The 16,129-nt window shown below is 48.3% G+C and overlaps 1 protein-coding gene across 29 annotated transcripts in view; it reads right to left on the minus strand.

The window, feature by feature from the left end:
- The window catches only part of phldb1b (pleckstrin homology-like domain, family B, member 1b), a 334,696-nt gene that overhangs the window by 64,545 nt on the left and 254,022 nt on the right, over positions 1-16,129 (minus strand). For 16 of the 29 annotated variants that reach the window (XM_078199083.1, XM_078199081.1, XM_078199077.1 and 13 more), the window contains exons 10-13: positions 13,610-13,738; positions 12,892-13,047; positions 11,196-11,306; positions 7,896-7,985 (exon numbers count right to left, since the gene is read on the minus strand). In XM_078199083.1, the coding sequence (XP_078055209.1) occupies positions 7,896-7,985; positions 11,196-11,306; positions 12,892-13,047; positions 13,610-13,738 (486 nt within the window). Of the gene's footprint in view, positions 1-3,216; positions 3,343-7,895; positions 7,986-11,195; positions 11,307-12,891; positions 13,048-13,609; positions 13,739-16,129 lie in introns of all 29 variants that reach the window. The other 13 variants (XM_078199087.1, XM_078199084.1, XM_078199080.1 and 10 more) reach the window with 3 other exon arrangements.

Here is a 16,129-nt window from a genome sequence, read left to right on the forward strand (position 1 = left end):
AACCCAGGTCCCTGGGCGCTGTGAGGCAGCAGTGCTAACCCACTGTGCCACCGTGCAAACGATGGAGGTCCTTAGAATGATGAAGGGGGTTGATAGATTAGACATCAAGGAAACGTTTCCACTTGCGGGGGAGGCCAAAATGGGGGGGGTCATAAATATAAGGATAACAGTGATAAATCCAATACAGAATTCAGGAGAAATTTAGTTACCTGGAGAATGATGAGAATGTAAATACTTTGGAAGCAGTTCAGAGACTAATACCTGGGATGGGCAGGTTATCTTATGAGGAAATGTTAGACAGGCTAGGCATATATCTGTCAGAGTTTAGAAGAATAAGAGGCAACTTGATTGAAACATGTAAGATCCTGAGAGATCTTGACAGGGTGAATGTGGAGAGGATGTTTCCTCTTGTGGGAGAATCTAGAAATAGGGGATCACTGATTAAAAATAAGGAGTCATCCATTTAAGACAGAGATGAGGAGAATTTTTTTCTCTGAGAGTTTTAAGTCCTTGGAACTCTTCCTCAAAAGACAGTGAGAGCAGAGTCTTTGAATATTTTCAAGGCAGAGGGAGTGAGATTCTTGAGTAACCAGGGGGTGAAAGGTTATCAGGAGTACAGAAATGTGGGGTTGAGGTTACAATCAGATCAGCCATGATCTTATTGAATGGTAGAACAAGCTCGAGGGGCCAAGTGGCTACTCCTGCTCCTAATTTGTATGTTTGTCTGTATGTTTATACGTGTGTTTACATGTATGTGATTGAAGGTCACGCTGATGAAGTGAGATAACAAATGGTGAGAGGAGGCTCATGGTGAGTACAGACCTGAGCAGTCTGTATCTGTCTGGAAATGTTATGTAACAATAAATAATCCTGTGTGTGGAGTTTGCACGTTCTCCTCGTGTCTGCTTGGGTTTCCTCCGGGTGCTCCGGTTTCCTCCCACAGTCCGAAGATGTACGAGTTAGGTGGATTGGCCATGCTAAATTGCCCCTTAGTGTCCTGAGATGCGTAGGTTAGAGGGATTAGTGGGTAAATATGTAGGGATATGGGGGTAGGGCCTGGGTGGGATTGTGATCGGTGCAGACTCGATGGGCCAAATGGCCTCTTTCTGCACTGTAGGGTTTCTATGATTCTCTGTAGAAAGAATGTGGTTCAATAATGAAACTGAGAACTTTTAATATCACTCCACCAATATCCATCCATCTTATAACAATGAGACCAATCCGCAATGCAAATCACTATGACCTAAATACCATGGAGAACGGTTCAGGCAGCTACTGTTCTGCTCTGAGACATTGCAGCATAGAATCCAGGCCAGGTGAAGTTTATAACAACTTCTGTTCTACCACAAGCCAGCATTTCTATAGCGCCTTTGTTGTAGTGAATGCTCAAAGGCGGTGTTCTCCATTATTGACGCTGAGTCACACAAGGAGGTGTTCAGACAGGTGACCACTTGCTTGGTGAAAGAGTTAGATCCATAGGAGTGTCTTAAAGGAGGCGAGTGAGGCAAAGAGGCGGATAAGTTTCAGAAGGATCAGAAGGCCCAGATGCCAATGGTGGAGTAATGAAGATCAGGGATAGAATCCATAAACTCCGACAGTGCAGAAGGAGGCCACTTGGCCCATCGTGCCTGCACCGACCACAATCCCACCCAGGCCCTAACCCTGTAACCCTATGTATTTACCCTGCTAATCCCCCTGACACTAATGGACAATTTAGCATGGCCAATCCACCCAACTCATGCATCTTTGGACTGTGGGAGGAAACCGGAGCACCTGGAGGAAACCCACGCAGACACGGGGAGAGCGTGCAAACTCCACACAGACAGTGACCCGAGCCAGGAATCGAACCCGGGTCCCTGGCGCTGTGAAGCAGCAGTGCTAACCACTGTGCCACCCATATGCACAAGAAGTCAGAATTGGATGAGTGCAGAGATCCTGGAGGGTGATGGGGTCCAAGGGGGTAATAGAGATAGAGGAGAGGCGAGACCACGGAGGGACTTGAAAACAAGAATGAAAATTTAAAAATTGGGATGGTGTTGGACAGGAATACTGCGCCCAGTTCTGGTCGCCACACTACCAGAAGGACGTGGAGGCTTTAGAGAGAGTGCAGAGGAGGTTTACCAGGATGTTGCCTGGTATGGAAGGGCTTAGTTATGAGGAGAGATTGGGTAAACTGGGGTTGTTCTCACTGGAAAGACAGAGGATGAGGGGTGACCTAATAGAGGTGTATAAAATTATGAAAGGCATAGATAGGGTGAACGGTGGGAAGCTTTTTCCCAGGTCGGTGGTGACGTTCACGAGGGGTCATAGGTTCAAGGTGAGGGGGGGGGAGGTTTAACACGGATATCAGAAGGACGTATTTTACACAGAGGGTGGTGGGGGCCTGGAATGCGCTGCCGGGCAAGGTGGTGGAGGCGGGCACACTGGGAACGTTTAAGACTTATCTAGATAGCCACATGAACGTAGTGGGAATGGAGGGATACAAAAGAATGGTCTAGTTTGGACCAGGGGGCGGCGCGGGCTTGGAGGGCCGAAGGGCCTGTTCCTGTGCTGTATTGTTCTTTGTTCTTTGAAGCCAGTGTAGGTCAGCGTGTGTGAGGGTGAGTGAGGAACAAGGCATGATGTGAGTTTCAGAAAGTAAAGAAACAATAAAACCCTAACTGCAACCCTGGAAGGAGTAAGAAAGGAGACGGTAAGTTTAGAAATAATTGCCCAAACCTCAATTTCTGGTGTATCTTTAAGAAGAACCAGATCACAAAAGAGACTTTTACCCATCTTCCATCAGGTTGCCAATCCTCCAGGACTGTCCTGGAATCTACAAGGATTCTAGATTAATTACCAGGATACAGCTGCGAGCAAAATAAAATCACTGGGTCATGAAAACAAAAGTATCCTTTTTCAATTCTGTTTGAACATTTCGTTAAGTCATGCGATGGTTGGGAAAAATAAAATCGCTGTTTGGATGTGGGGACAGCTGGAGGCAGAAGTCATTTGATGAATCCTCCAGGAACAAGTCCAACCAGAGTTGGCAACCCTACTCTGCTATGATTGAGATTCCAGGCCCTTGTTAAGAGGACAATTGTTCAAACACATTGCACTGTACAGCCCGGTTTGCAGCCAGTCTTCCATTGGCTGTCAGTGCGAGTGTCAGAATGAACACAAGAAGGTTTCCTTTTTTTAAATCAAACATGAAGCATGCAGTGTTAGTGCAGTTACCTCCTGTATCTTGGGGTACGCTGGGGTGGTAGGAGAGGGGGATAGAGAAGCTGCTTTTCCTGGTAAGCAATGATGGGGTTTAGTCTCCTCTAACATGTCGTTAGGCTCTGTGATGTGAAGCATTTCCTGTTCAAAGGGCAAAGGTTGAAGTAGCATTGCGATGAATGAAAATGGCATGTGCGTACCAAGCTTAATTCAGAATATCACTGTTACGGACTCCGAATGTTTCGTTAGCTCGAGAGTTAGGTCACTAATCCAATGTCACACTCGTAACTTCCACCGCCACTGGTAACTTCCCCTTCCCTCCTCCGTGAAAGTGAGCTCTCACACTTGGGCATGTGTCGGCAGGCTCCTCGAACACAAAGACCCCGCAACCCGCACACAGGCAGGAAGGGAGGCGGGTGGAAATGGTTTGAAGGAGAGGGATGAAAGAGACGGAGAGGGAGGGAGATGGAGGAGATAAGGAACAAAGGGAGGGGAAATGCAGGGGGTGAAGAGACAAGGGTGAGGGAGGAATATGGGAGGATGGAGGGGTGCAAGAAGATGGGTAGAAGGAGAGGGGGAGGAATGAGGGAGTGGGGGGGATGGGTGGAGGGAGGGGAATGGATGGGGAGAGATGGAACAATGGGGATGGAGGGATTTCTCTCTTCCCAATATACAAGCCAATTGCTGTTCACTCAGATTGAAGCAAAGATTGAAACAGGAACAAATGAGACGGTAGCAAGCGGGATATAGAAGCAGAGGCAGCATCTCACTGCTCTAAACAGGATTCCCAAACCATACACCCAGCAACAGGGAGTGAACTTAATTTGTGTATGTTTTTGATCACACAACAGAAACATCTTGTGTCGGAAACAATTACTAAAAAAAGACAAGTTCAGAGATAATGGCCGTGATTCTCTCATCCTGCTGCGCTAAAAAATGTTTTTAGCAGGGTTTCGCGGGGTTCGCACCCCGCTTGCGTCTCCCAGCGCAGGATTTCCAGGGACGTCTGCTCCGTGCCCGAAATCAGCGGGGAGACACACAGACTATTAAAATAGCCATTTACAAAAAATTAAAATTAGATTAGCGGACCCGGGACTGAAGTCTGTTTGGAGAAGTGGGGGGGGGGGAGGGTTTGGGGGGGGGGGGGAGATGGAGGGCTGGCCAGCAATCGGGAGGCCATCAGTGCGGGGCCATTGCGCACGCGCTGATCTCGGCACTGACAGATCGGCGCACGCACAATGGCCCGCTCAGTGCGCTGGTTTCAGCCTCTCCAGTGGGAATAGGTCCCGCCCCCCCGAAATGTAACGATATTCAAGCTGGTGGCCACTGCAGTGCACAGAATGTGGGAGATTCTTCTCTGAGCTCCCGCTGTAAAAACCAACATGAATTTCTACAATAACCAGAATGTTTTTACTCAAGAGTTGAGAATGTGGAACTCGCTTCCACGGGGAGTAGTTGATGCGGATAGCGGAGATGCTATTTACTGGGAAGTCTGAAACTTGTGTGGGGGAAAGGAACAGAAAGACATGCCGGTAAAGTGGGATGAAACATGGATGTGAGATCGCTCATATGGAGCATAAACATTGACCAGTTGGGCTGAATGGCCTGTGTCTGTGCTGTATGATATACATACCACACAATGTCATTCCATTGCTGTTCTTCTACCTCCCGGTGACGAGGGTTTATAGTGTCATCGAATTTTACAGGAGGCCATTCAGCCCAACATACCCATGCTAACTCTTTGAAAGAGCTAATTTCTGTGAAGAAGTAAATTAAATTATGGCAGTTCTATAATGTTCTTTTAATTACTTTTAATGTTTGTCAAGCTTTGGTACTCAAACCTCATAGCTTCATATCCTTTCTGAACCTCCGAATAAAGTATGACGTTCCCTGCATTTAACTGAATCGCAGTTAATAATCTGTATTATTTTAACCCAAATATCACATACAATAAGTTCTGTGCTCAAGGAGGGAAATAAGCACTTTTATGATTTCATAGAATCCGTACAGTACAGAAGGGGCCATTCAGCCCATTGAGTCTGTACCAACTCTCCAACAGGGCATTTTATTTAGACCCACCCCACTGTCCTGTCCCCGTAACCCTTCATATTTCCCATGGCTAATCTACCTAACCTACACATCTTGGGACACTAAAGAGCAATTTAACCTGGCCAATCAACCTAACCCACACATCTTTCAGAATGTGGGAGGAAACCGGAGCACCCGGAGGAAACCCACACAGACACGGTGAGAAAGTGCAGACTCCGCACAGACCCAAGGCCAGAATTGAACCTGGGTCCCTGGCGCTGAGAGGCAGCAGTGCTAACCACTGTGCTAACCCTATTTCATCAAAGGTATTTATTCTCTGGTAAGCCTTGGTAATTTTTGTTTAAAATTTGCAGGTGAACTATAATGAGAGGGGGGGGTTTTGTGGTGGTGAGGGGGGGGGGGGTTCTCTGGCCTCACCGCAATGTGTTCCTCGTGGCGGGAGGTGGCGCGCTGTTTGCTGCCGGTGGCATCTTTTGGTCCCGCCTCTGTCAATGGGAATTCCCATTGGCTGCACCCCCCCACCAATGGGAAACCCGTGGTGGGAGTGCGCTGTTGGCGAGACCAGGGGATCCATCCGGCGTGAATTGCCGGAAAATTCCGGCCAATATATACCAGCGAAGAGAAAAATCAGAAACTAATTTATCCGAACTTTATGGGTTGAAGCCACAGATTCTTTCATTACAAAAACTGCAACACTGTGAAAAGTGATATTCGAAGGGGAACCACCTCAATTACAGCTGCTACGGATTTTATCATGAAGCTACTTGTACATTAAACCAAACATTAAATTCTGTGCTAAAGGAGGGAATTAAGCACTTTTATGGTTTCATAGAATCCCGACAGTGCAGGGCGGCATGGTGGCACAGTGGTTAGCACCGCTGCCTCACAGCACCAGGGACGCAGGTTCAATTCCCGCCTCGGGTCACTGTTTGTGTAGAGTTTGCACATTCTCTCCGTGGGTTTCCTCCGGTTTCCTCCCACACTCCAAAGATGTGCGGGTTAGGTCAATTGGCCGTGGTAAATTGACCGTAGTGTCAGGGGGATTAGCAGGGCAAATACGTGGGGTAATGCGGATAGGGCCTGGGTGGGATTGCGTTCGGTGCAGATTCGATGGGCCGAGTGGCCTCCTTCTGCACTGTCGGGATTCTGTGATTACACTGTACTTAGTGGAATCAACCCTGGTACAAAACGTGGTGGCAACAACAAAGTAAGCTTGCTCGATTTGAAATGACTCAGTCTGGAAAACAAAATATCCCGGTGGTTAAACCTGCTCCAGTGGCGCAGAAAACGTTTTACACAGTGCCGATTTATTTTTGGTTTCTGGGCAGAGTAAATCATGGAATCCTGACAGTGCAGGAGGAGGCCATTCAGCCCATCGAGCCTGCACCAACAACAATCCCACCCAGGCCCTATCCATGTAACCCCATGCATACCCTGCTGGTCCCCCTGACACTAAGGGGCAATTTATCATGGCCAATCCACCTAACCTGCACATCTTTGGATTGTGGGAAGAAAGCGGAGCACCCGAAGGAAACCCATGCAGATACGGGGAGAACGTGCAGACTCCACACCGACTGTGACCCGAGGCCGGGAATTGAACCCGGGTCCCTGGCACTGTGAGGCAGCAGTGCTAACCACTGTGCCACCATGCTGCTCCTGTAGCGGTTTGGTACAACTGAGTGACTTGCTCGGCCATTTCGGTTTCGACTGTATGACGTCTTACCCAGGCCGGCCAGACTGGGTCAGGCTGGCAGATTTCATAGAATCACAGAATCCTTGGGTCAATTTAGCATGACCAATCCACCTAACCCGCAAGTGTTTGTAAAATGGGGTGGGGAATCAATTGACTATTGTGTGTCTGAGCTCCTGGTGAAGACCAGCTCCCTCCACTCGGCCTTCCCTGTATCTTCCCGACACCAACATTAACAAAGCTCACACTTTTACTCTCACATTGTCACCAGCCGGGGGGGCATTAAACTGCTCCAAATTCCCCCCTCACTCCTGCTGAAATAATTTCCAGTGGGATAAATCCCACCCCATTAAATGCTAATCTGACCAACCCTGTGCTCTGTTGCTGTTGGTGACGGGAGTCTCAGTGGCATTTCACATTCCCACCGTCTCATCCCCTCCTCCTGGAACGCCCCAGCGCTGTGTCGGGTGCTTAGGATTTACAAGCCCGAATTTCCTGACGACACAAGGTGCAATGTCAAAGATGGCGGCAAACAGATGCTGCACTGGGGAAAGTCCCCAAACTCTCAGAGATGCTGGGAGGCGGGAAGGGGTTGTGGGGGCGGGTAGAAGAGGGGGGGGGGGGGTAGAAGAGGGGGGGGTAGAAGAGGGGGGGTAGAAGAGGGGGGGGGTAGAAGAGGGGGGGTAGAAGAGCGGGGGGGGGGGAGATAGAGAGGATGGGAAAAAATGAATGAAATGGTGTGAGTCGGAAAGACTTTAATCGGAAGGTTCACCAAGCCCGTTCCGGCTTTGCAGCGCTCATGCTCTCTGTTCCCTGACAATGACAGCAGTTTGTGTCATTGTAATACCAGTAATTCGCAATGAGCGGGAAAGTGCCTGGTGACGCTTTGACCGAATGAAGCATTTTACAATCGCCCTTTTTGCCAATATCCCGAAATAACATGAGGTCACTTTACCTCCTTCAATGCCGTGGAGCCTTTGCAAAAGGTTTTGCCACCGGTCACCATGAAGTATTGCTTTTCCAGATTCGCCAGTTTGTCTTTTTCCTGGAAAAGAACAAGTTTGGAAATTAGGAAAATGTTGTCATCGAAGGCCACGGGAAAGTACTTGAGTCGGGGTTGGGACCCCAACATCACAGTGAAGTGACGGGGTGGGTGGTGGCGGGGGGGGCGGAACAGTCGCCAGGCAGTGATCACCCCTGAATCAGCCAACGAAAGGTCAGAGGGCGGGCTCACTGTAGAGTTAAGGATGGCAGTCAGATTCGAGTAGTCGGAGGGCCAATAGGAAGTCCTCCAGCATTGAAGGAGAAGCCGACTGTATTTACAGATGAGAGAGAAGGTGCTTCCGTCTTGAGATGTCATCTCTCCGACCTTTGACATTTTAAAATTAAAAATTGGAATCATCAGTCACGATCCCCTTCTCAGGGCAGCCAGTGTCCGTAGCTGTGGTCAGACAGAAGGGCAAGCGCCTCCCCCCACCTCCTCCCCCTCCCGACCCCTCCTCCCCCACCCTCAGCTTTCTTTTTCAAGGTCACACCTTGGCAGCTGCCCTAGTCCTTGACACCTCGCAGTGGGAGGGGGAATCGGGTGGACAATAGGCCTCAATAGTCCATTCAATTCCCTTAATTGGTTACCTGTGCTTTGTTGGTGGGTGACCCATCGACAAGCATCATGCCTAATTGGCTCAGGGGAAAGGTTGTTCTGGTGAACCAGCCAACCGATTAGTGCACATTTTTACCCCTGCCAGCCTCCATGTTCGCGCCCCCCCCCCCCCCCACCCCCCATGTGGGGGTGAAAATCCTGCCCCAATGAGGTCGAGCGTCAAGGTGAAGTTCAAAGGTGATCGAAGCTTTGAACAGTGCATCACAAACAGCAGCAAAACACTGGCACGATAAGGCAGCGCCTCACAACACGACCTTAATATTGGCCAACGCAGCAGGATGTGTCCAGGGGAGACCTTTCCCGTCCGACTGACTCCCCCTCCGGCTGGAAGCTAGAGACTCATTAATAGTGAGCAGAATCATAGAATCCCTACAGTACAGAAGGAGGCCATTCGGCCCATTGAACCTGCACCGACAACAATTCCACCCTATCCCTGTAACCCCACATATTTACCCTGCTAATCCCCCCAAAGCTAGGGTCAATTTTAGCATGGCCAATGAACCTAACTTGCACATCTTTGGATTGTGGGAGGAAACTGGAGCAGCTGGAGGAAACCTACGCAGACACGGGAAGAACGTGCAAACTCCACACAGACTGTGACTCAAGCCGGGAACCGAACCCGGGTCCCTGGCGCTGTGAGGCAGCAGTGTTAACCACTGTGCCGCCCCACACAAAAGCACTGCCTGGTCCATCCGACCTGCCCAGCTTAGGACCTCATCTGTCCACAAGGCTGCCCTTCACCCCCACACCCCACGGGACAGGCATCATCATGGTATGATCATGGATTGATACAGAAAGAGGCCATTCAGCCCATTGTGCCATGCTGGCTCTTTTCAAAGAGCTATCCAATTAATCGCACTTAATCCAATTAATTGTTACTTCCTCAAAGCCGTGTCAGTATTTTACTCAATTACAAAGGTGATCAAGAATTAGGAATTTAATCTTTGGGTCGGGGGCAGTGGAGACAGCCCTGGATATGTTAACATGGGCTGCAATTTAAGAGTATATATTACTCTTCAAATACGAATCATTATTGCAGAAAGGCTATAACAATGAGATTAACATAAATTACAATGTGAAAGGAACAAACTAGGGACCAGGAAGAGGCAACGCAACCTCCCAACTCAACCTCCCAGCTCAACCTCCCAACTCAACCTCCCAACTCAACCTCCCAACTCAACCTCCCAACTCAACCTCCCAACTCAACCTCCCAACTCAACCTCCCAACTCAACCTCCCAACTCAACCTCCCAACTCAACCTCCCAACTCAACCTTCCAATATTCCATCCAATCATGACTGTTCTGTATCTCCATTCACCCACCTTTATTCCTGCCGTCTAAAACAAATCTATCAGTCTCAGTTTTGGAATTTCCAATTGACCCCCCCAGTAGGTTTTGAGGGAGGGTGGGAGAGAGTCCCAGATTTCTACTCCTCTCTGTGTGAGGAAATGCTTCCTGACATCACGCCTCAACGGCCTGGCTCCAGTTTTAAGGTTTCTCCCCATTGGTTTTCGGTTCTGCCCACCAGGGGAAATAGTTGCCCTCTATCCATCCTATCAACTTCTTTAATCATCTCAAATAAGTCAGTCACATCACCCCTTAATCTACTGAACTCAGTGGAATTCATGTCAAGAGGGTTAGAATACAAGAGTAGGGATGTACTTCTGAGGCTGTATAAGGCTCTGGTCAGACCCCATTTGGAGTATTGTGAGCTGTTTTGGCCCCATATCTAAGGAAGGATGTGCTGGCCTTGGAAAGGGTCCAGAGGAGGTTCACAAGAATGATCCCTGGAATGAAGAGCTTGTTGTATGAGGAACAGTTGAGGACTCTGGGTCTGTACTCGTTGGAGTTTAGAAGGATGAGGGGGGGATCTTATTGAAACTTACAGGATACTGCAAGGCCTGGATAGAGTGGATGTGGAGAGGATGTTTCCACTAGTAGGAAAAACTAGAACCAGAGGGCACAACCTCAGGCAAATGGGACGATCCTTTAAAATAGAGATGAGGAGGAATTTCTTCAGCCAGAGAGTGGTGAATCTGTGGAACTCTTTGCTGCAGAAGGCTGTGGAGGCCAGGTCATTGAGTGTCTTTAAGACAGAGATAGATAGGTTCTTGATTAATAAGGGGATCAGGGGTTTTGGGGAAAAGGCAGGAGAATGGGAATGAGAAAAAAATCAGCCATGATTGAATGACGGAGCAGACTCGATGTGCCGAGTGGCCTAATTCTGCTCCAATGTCTTATGGTCTTATGGAATACCAGGCTATTCTATGTGATCGGTCCTTTTCATTTTACCCTTTACCCCCTAGTCCAAAGATGTGCGGGTTAGGCTGATTGGCCATTCTAAATTGACCCTAGTGTCAGGGGGATTAGCAGGATAAGTGAGGTTACAGGATTAGGGCCTGGGTGGGATTGTGGTCGGTACAGACTCGATGGGCCGGATGGCCTCATTCTGTACTGTAGGGATTCTATAATCTATAATCATTTCAGAAGCAGTAACAAACTAGGTTTAGTACAGGAAGCCAATATCAGCACAAGTCCGATGGGCAGAAGGTCCTCCCTCTGATCCAGTGTTTCTGTTATTGGAGATATCAGTACCTTCTGAAGCATCTGCACCATTGCATTTTTCTCCCTGGTCAATTTCTCGCATTCCTGTACAGCCTGATAGCGGATTTGATTGGCTTGATTTTCCAAGGCAGAAATCTTGTCCTGTGGAATAAAAGCAGAATTGAGCCAGCAATCCAGGTCAACACTTCAGTACCGAGGCAATGCTACAGTGTCAGAGGTACTATCCTCTGAATGAGACATTACACTGGGGTGCTGTGAACTCACTCAGGAGGTTGGGCCACCCCTTTGAAGAATAGCAATGGAGATATTCCTAAAGTTTTGGACTCTATGGGCCGGGTTTTATGGTCTTGCTCCTCCCGAAACTGTAAAATCCTGCCCGAGGTCAACAGATCTTCCCATTGTCCACCCCTGCTCCGATTCCTGTGGCAGGCGGGGTGGTAAAATTCCACCTACATATCTCTCAACCAACATCATCAGAACATCAAGTCGTAAGGGCACAACAGAACACACAAGAACAGAAGATATAGAAGCAGGAGGAGGCCACCAGGCTTGTTGTTGGTGCAAGTAGGCCATCAAGTTATTCAATACCATCATGGCTGATCTATGCCGGCCCCCGCTCCCTTCCCGTGCCATTTCCCCAGAGCCCTCTCTTCCCCAATCTGTCAAATATTTATCCACCTCCACCTTAAATACTTCCAATGATCCAGAATCAACCACCCTTTGGAACAGAGAATTCCAGAGATTCACCACCCTCTGCGAGTAGACATTTCTACGCCCCTCAGTTTTAAATGACCGGCCCTTTATCTTGTAGCTCTCTCTGTCCCCTTGTTCAAGACTCCCACAAGTGAAAACACCTCACCGTCTACCCTGTCAAGCCCCCTCAGGATCTTATATGTTTGAGTAAGGAGTAGGAGAAGGCCACTCATCCCCTCGAGTCTGTTCTGCCACTCAATTAGATCATGACTGACCTTCCATCTCAACGCTAATTCACTGCCAAACCCCAAATCCCTCGATTCCTTTCGTATCCAAACATCTATCAATCTCCGTCTTGAATATATTTGTTGACTGAGCATCTACAGCCCCCAGTAACTGAAGATTCCAAGGATGGTCAGTATTACATTGCTGCTTGGGGGATCTTGCTGTGCACAAAGTGGCTGCCAGCTTTTCCTACATTCCAACAGAGACTTTCGTTCATAGATTCCCTACAGTGCAGAAGGAGGCCATTTGGCCCATCGAGTCTGCACCGACAACAATCCCACCCAGACCCTATCCCCATAACACCACGTATTTACCCTGCTAATCCCCTTGACACTAAGGGGCAATCCCACCCAGACCTGTTCCCTGTAACCCCAAGTATTTACCCTGCTAATCCCCCTAACCTACACATTTTAGGACACTAAGGGTCAATTTAGCATGGCCAATCAACCTAATCTGCACATCTTTGGACTGTGGGAGGAAACCGGAGCACCCGGAGGAAACCCACGCAGACACGGGGAGAACGTGCAGACTCCACACAGACAGTGACCCGCGGCCGGAATTGAACCCAGGTCCCTGGTGCTGTGAGGCGGCAGTGCTAACCACTGTGCCACCACAAAGCACTTTGGAAGATCCTGAGGTTATGGACGGGGCTGCTTGGGACGGATTCAGACTCATGTCCGCTACCCAAGGCTGATAGATTTGGATGGGTAAAGAGGCAGGGAGTCGGGGCACGGTGAGGGTCCGGTACCTTTCTCCGCATCGTGCTGCACTGGTATTCAGCCTTGTCCTGCTGAAGCTGTTGACTAACCGTCTCCCGTTCCTCCTCCAGGCGGCTCTCCTTCTCCAGCTGCTGAAACTCCAGGTCCTCAAACAGTTTGGCTTCAGACTCGAGGGTCTCTGCTTCCTGGGGAAAGTCGGGAGAGATTCGTAACTAATGGCAGGAGAGAAGGAATGTCAAGCTGGGAGACCTTCCCAGCAGATCTGGATGCAATCTGACTCTGACTGGCCTACACCACATAAGGAGCTCGATTACCCAATCTCTCCAGCAGTCTAAACCTTCCAAAACTATCGTCAAAATATCTGTTTGGAGGCCTCAACACAAGCCTTCAGAAAACTCCTGAGTGTAAATAGTTGCGTTATGCTATTAAGTCATGTTAAAGCAAAGTTAATAATGTTTTTAAAAGCAGGTTTCAAAAGCATTCCATTGAATTGGATTCCATTTAAATCAGGCAAACAAAAATAAGAGAAACACCAAAATGCAACACTTATCCAATCATGCAAGATTCACTCTGAGCTACCCCCAAGTTTCCTGGGTACGGGCTAACGTTATTAAACCGTTCCAATTCCAGGATCCCTAATAGCCGTTTTTTTTCAGAGTGACGTTAAGAATCAGCCACTGTGTGTACGGACAGAGAGGTCACATGATCCACAGGGAGGGGAAAGCCGATGAGGTAGTTAAAACTGACCCTTTTGAGGTGGTCCTGTAACTGCTCCCTCATTGATTCAGGGCAGTTAGCAAGCTGGCTCTTCAACTCACGGCAATGCGACTGGAGTCTCTGGACTTCTCTTCTCTCTGCATCAAGCTTTACCCTTTCCTGAATTTGAAAACAAAAAAAAAGAGGGAAAAAAACACACTTCTCAAATCCACGCCATGCAGAAGCCTAAAGATTAGAACAGTGGTATAGCCAAAGAAAGTTGGAAGAGAGAATTGGGGATGGGTTTTGGAGCCGGGGAGGGGGTTGGTTGGGGGGAAGCGAGATTCGAGAACAGGCCTGAGAGTAGCTGATCATTGTTAGAAAGATTTTGGTTCAGCCCTTGAACTGTTGAAAATCTGCACTGTTACAGGACAGAAAGAGGCCATTTGGCTCATCATGTCTGTGCCGGCTCTTTGAATGAGCTATCCAATTAGTCCCACTCCCCCTGCTCTCTCTTGCCAAAATTTAACCAACCTGGCCTTTTAAAAGAAAGCAAACACTGTCGGTTAACTATGGTTGAGTAGTTGGATGTTTTTTTTGCACCGTGTGGTATTGGTAACAAGGTTTGTCAGCCAGACCAGTCACTGGACTTCAAACTAGCCCATCAAATAACGCGTTTTGGGATGTATGTCATGAGAGCTTATCAGTGCGAGCGCATCTTCATTCGATGTGTTTGAATGATCGAGACATTCATTCCAACGCATGTTACAGGTACGAGGCGTACCAACCCATGTGTTGCAAATGAAGCGTATTAATGAGATTGCACCCACATCTGGATATCTCTTTTCATTCCGAGAGTGTTGAGAGGGAAGCTTTGGTATGCTTTATTCTATAACGTCAAGAGGGAATATTCCAGAACTTTCCATTTCCTAATTGATCCAATGACCTGATTAAAAGCTGCCACTAATCTAGAATCCTGCTGCTGCACTGGTCAAAGATTAATCCCCTTCTCTCAGACATCGGGGGTGGGGGGAACAAGATTTGAGGAGGATGGGAGAGGAATTTTCCAGGCTTCCATTATTTTGGACTTGTTTTTTTTTTAAGTCTCTTGCCTCTCCCAAGACATCACAAAGCAAAAGGAAGTGTGCGATGCAGATACTTCAGATATGGAGGGGGTGGGGTATGTTTGATAGACCCAGCTGATCTTTTTATGTGTTGGGAACACAAGCCTTGTGTGTATCAGAGCAGGCGTGACCATCCTTCCCATTCCCTCCTCCACTCCTGTCCTTTTGTGCTCTCAGGTAGGTGTTGTCAGGCAGTTCCAGTGACACAGCTACTGACCTTTAACCCTAGGGCAATTATTGGCAGATAGACTAGCTATTCAAGAGTGGGAATTCATGACAAAGAACCTACAGCCTATTTGATCCAACTTGCTCCGAGTTGATGCTTACGTCCCATGTAAACCTTCTCCCACCTGACTTCATCTCACTCTTAGAATAACTTTCTATTCATAGAATCATAGAATCTTGACAGTGCAGAAGGAGGCCATTCGGCCCATCGTGTCTGCACTAACCACAATCCCACCCAGGCCCTATCCCCATGTATTTACCCTAGCTAGTCCCCATGACACGAAGGGGCAATTTAGCACGGCCACTCAACCAAACCCGCACATCAATCTTTGGTAAGTTTATCCAGTTTCCCATTAAATGTATCTCCGCTATTTTCCCAAACTACTCCCGGTGGCAGCGAGTTCCATATTCTCAGCACTCGCCGGGTCAAGGAATTTCTCCTGGGTTTCCTCTTAAATTTATGAATGACTGTACTATGGCTGGGATTCTCCAGTCTCGCCCGCGGCTGGGATTCTCCAGTCCCGCTGCAGTGATTGGAGTTTCGGCTGAGCGTCAAATTCTCCGTTTTCACTGGCAGCGGTGACGGGGCTGTGCGAGACCGGAGAATTCCGGCCGACATCTGTGACCTGGTCAAACCCTTTTGTACCATCCCATTATCCATGCCAATCGGCGGGGATACTGGCTGTTCAGTTTCTGCAAATGCGCAGTGGCCATTAACTGGTGCTGAGGGTTAAGGGTGCCCAGAGACTGCTGCTGATGCAAATGGCCGATCTGAGCCACTGTAGTCCAAGTCGGACTGGCCACCGCAGCGTGCATTCTCCGGGCACAGCAGAAAGCAGGAATCATTTCCGCACTTGTGTGAAACGGACCTCGGAATAGCTGAGTGCACCAGGGGGTGTTCCAAACTCGTTTGATCCTAACACTAGCCAACAAATAAGCGGAATAATGCAAGAGCAATGAAGCATATTCACTTGCGGGCATGTTTTCAAAATCTGACAAACAACTAAATGGCAAGAATATCATAAATCTTCCACTATAATATAACCTTTGAGTATAATCTGCATCTCTCCCCAGTCAGGTTGTGTGTGGATCTACATGTTATACTCATAAGATTTACTGAATATGTTCACAATAGTTTTAAAGTTTAAAGTTTATTTATTAATGTCACAGGTAAGGCTTACATTAACACTGCAATGAAGGTACTGTGAAATTCCCCTAGTCG

Source organism: Mustelus asterias, chromosome 27 (assembly GCF_964213995.1).
Source record: "Mustelus asterias chromosome 27, sMusAst1.hap1.1, whole genome shotgun sequence".
NCBI lineage: Eukaryota > Metazoa > Chordata > Chondrichthyes > Carcharhiniformes > Triakidae > Mustelus > Mustelus asterias.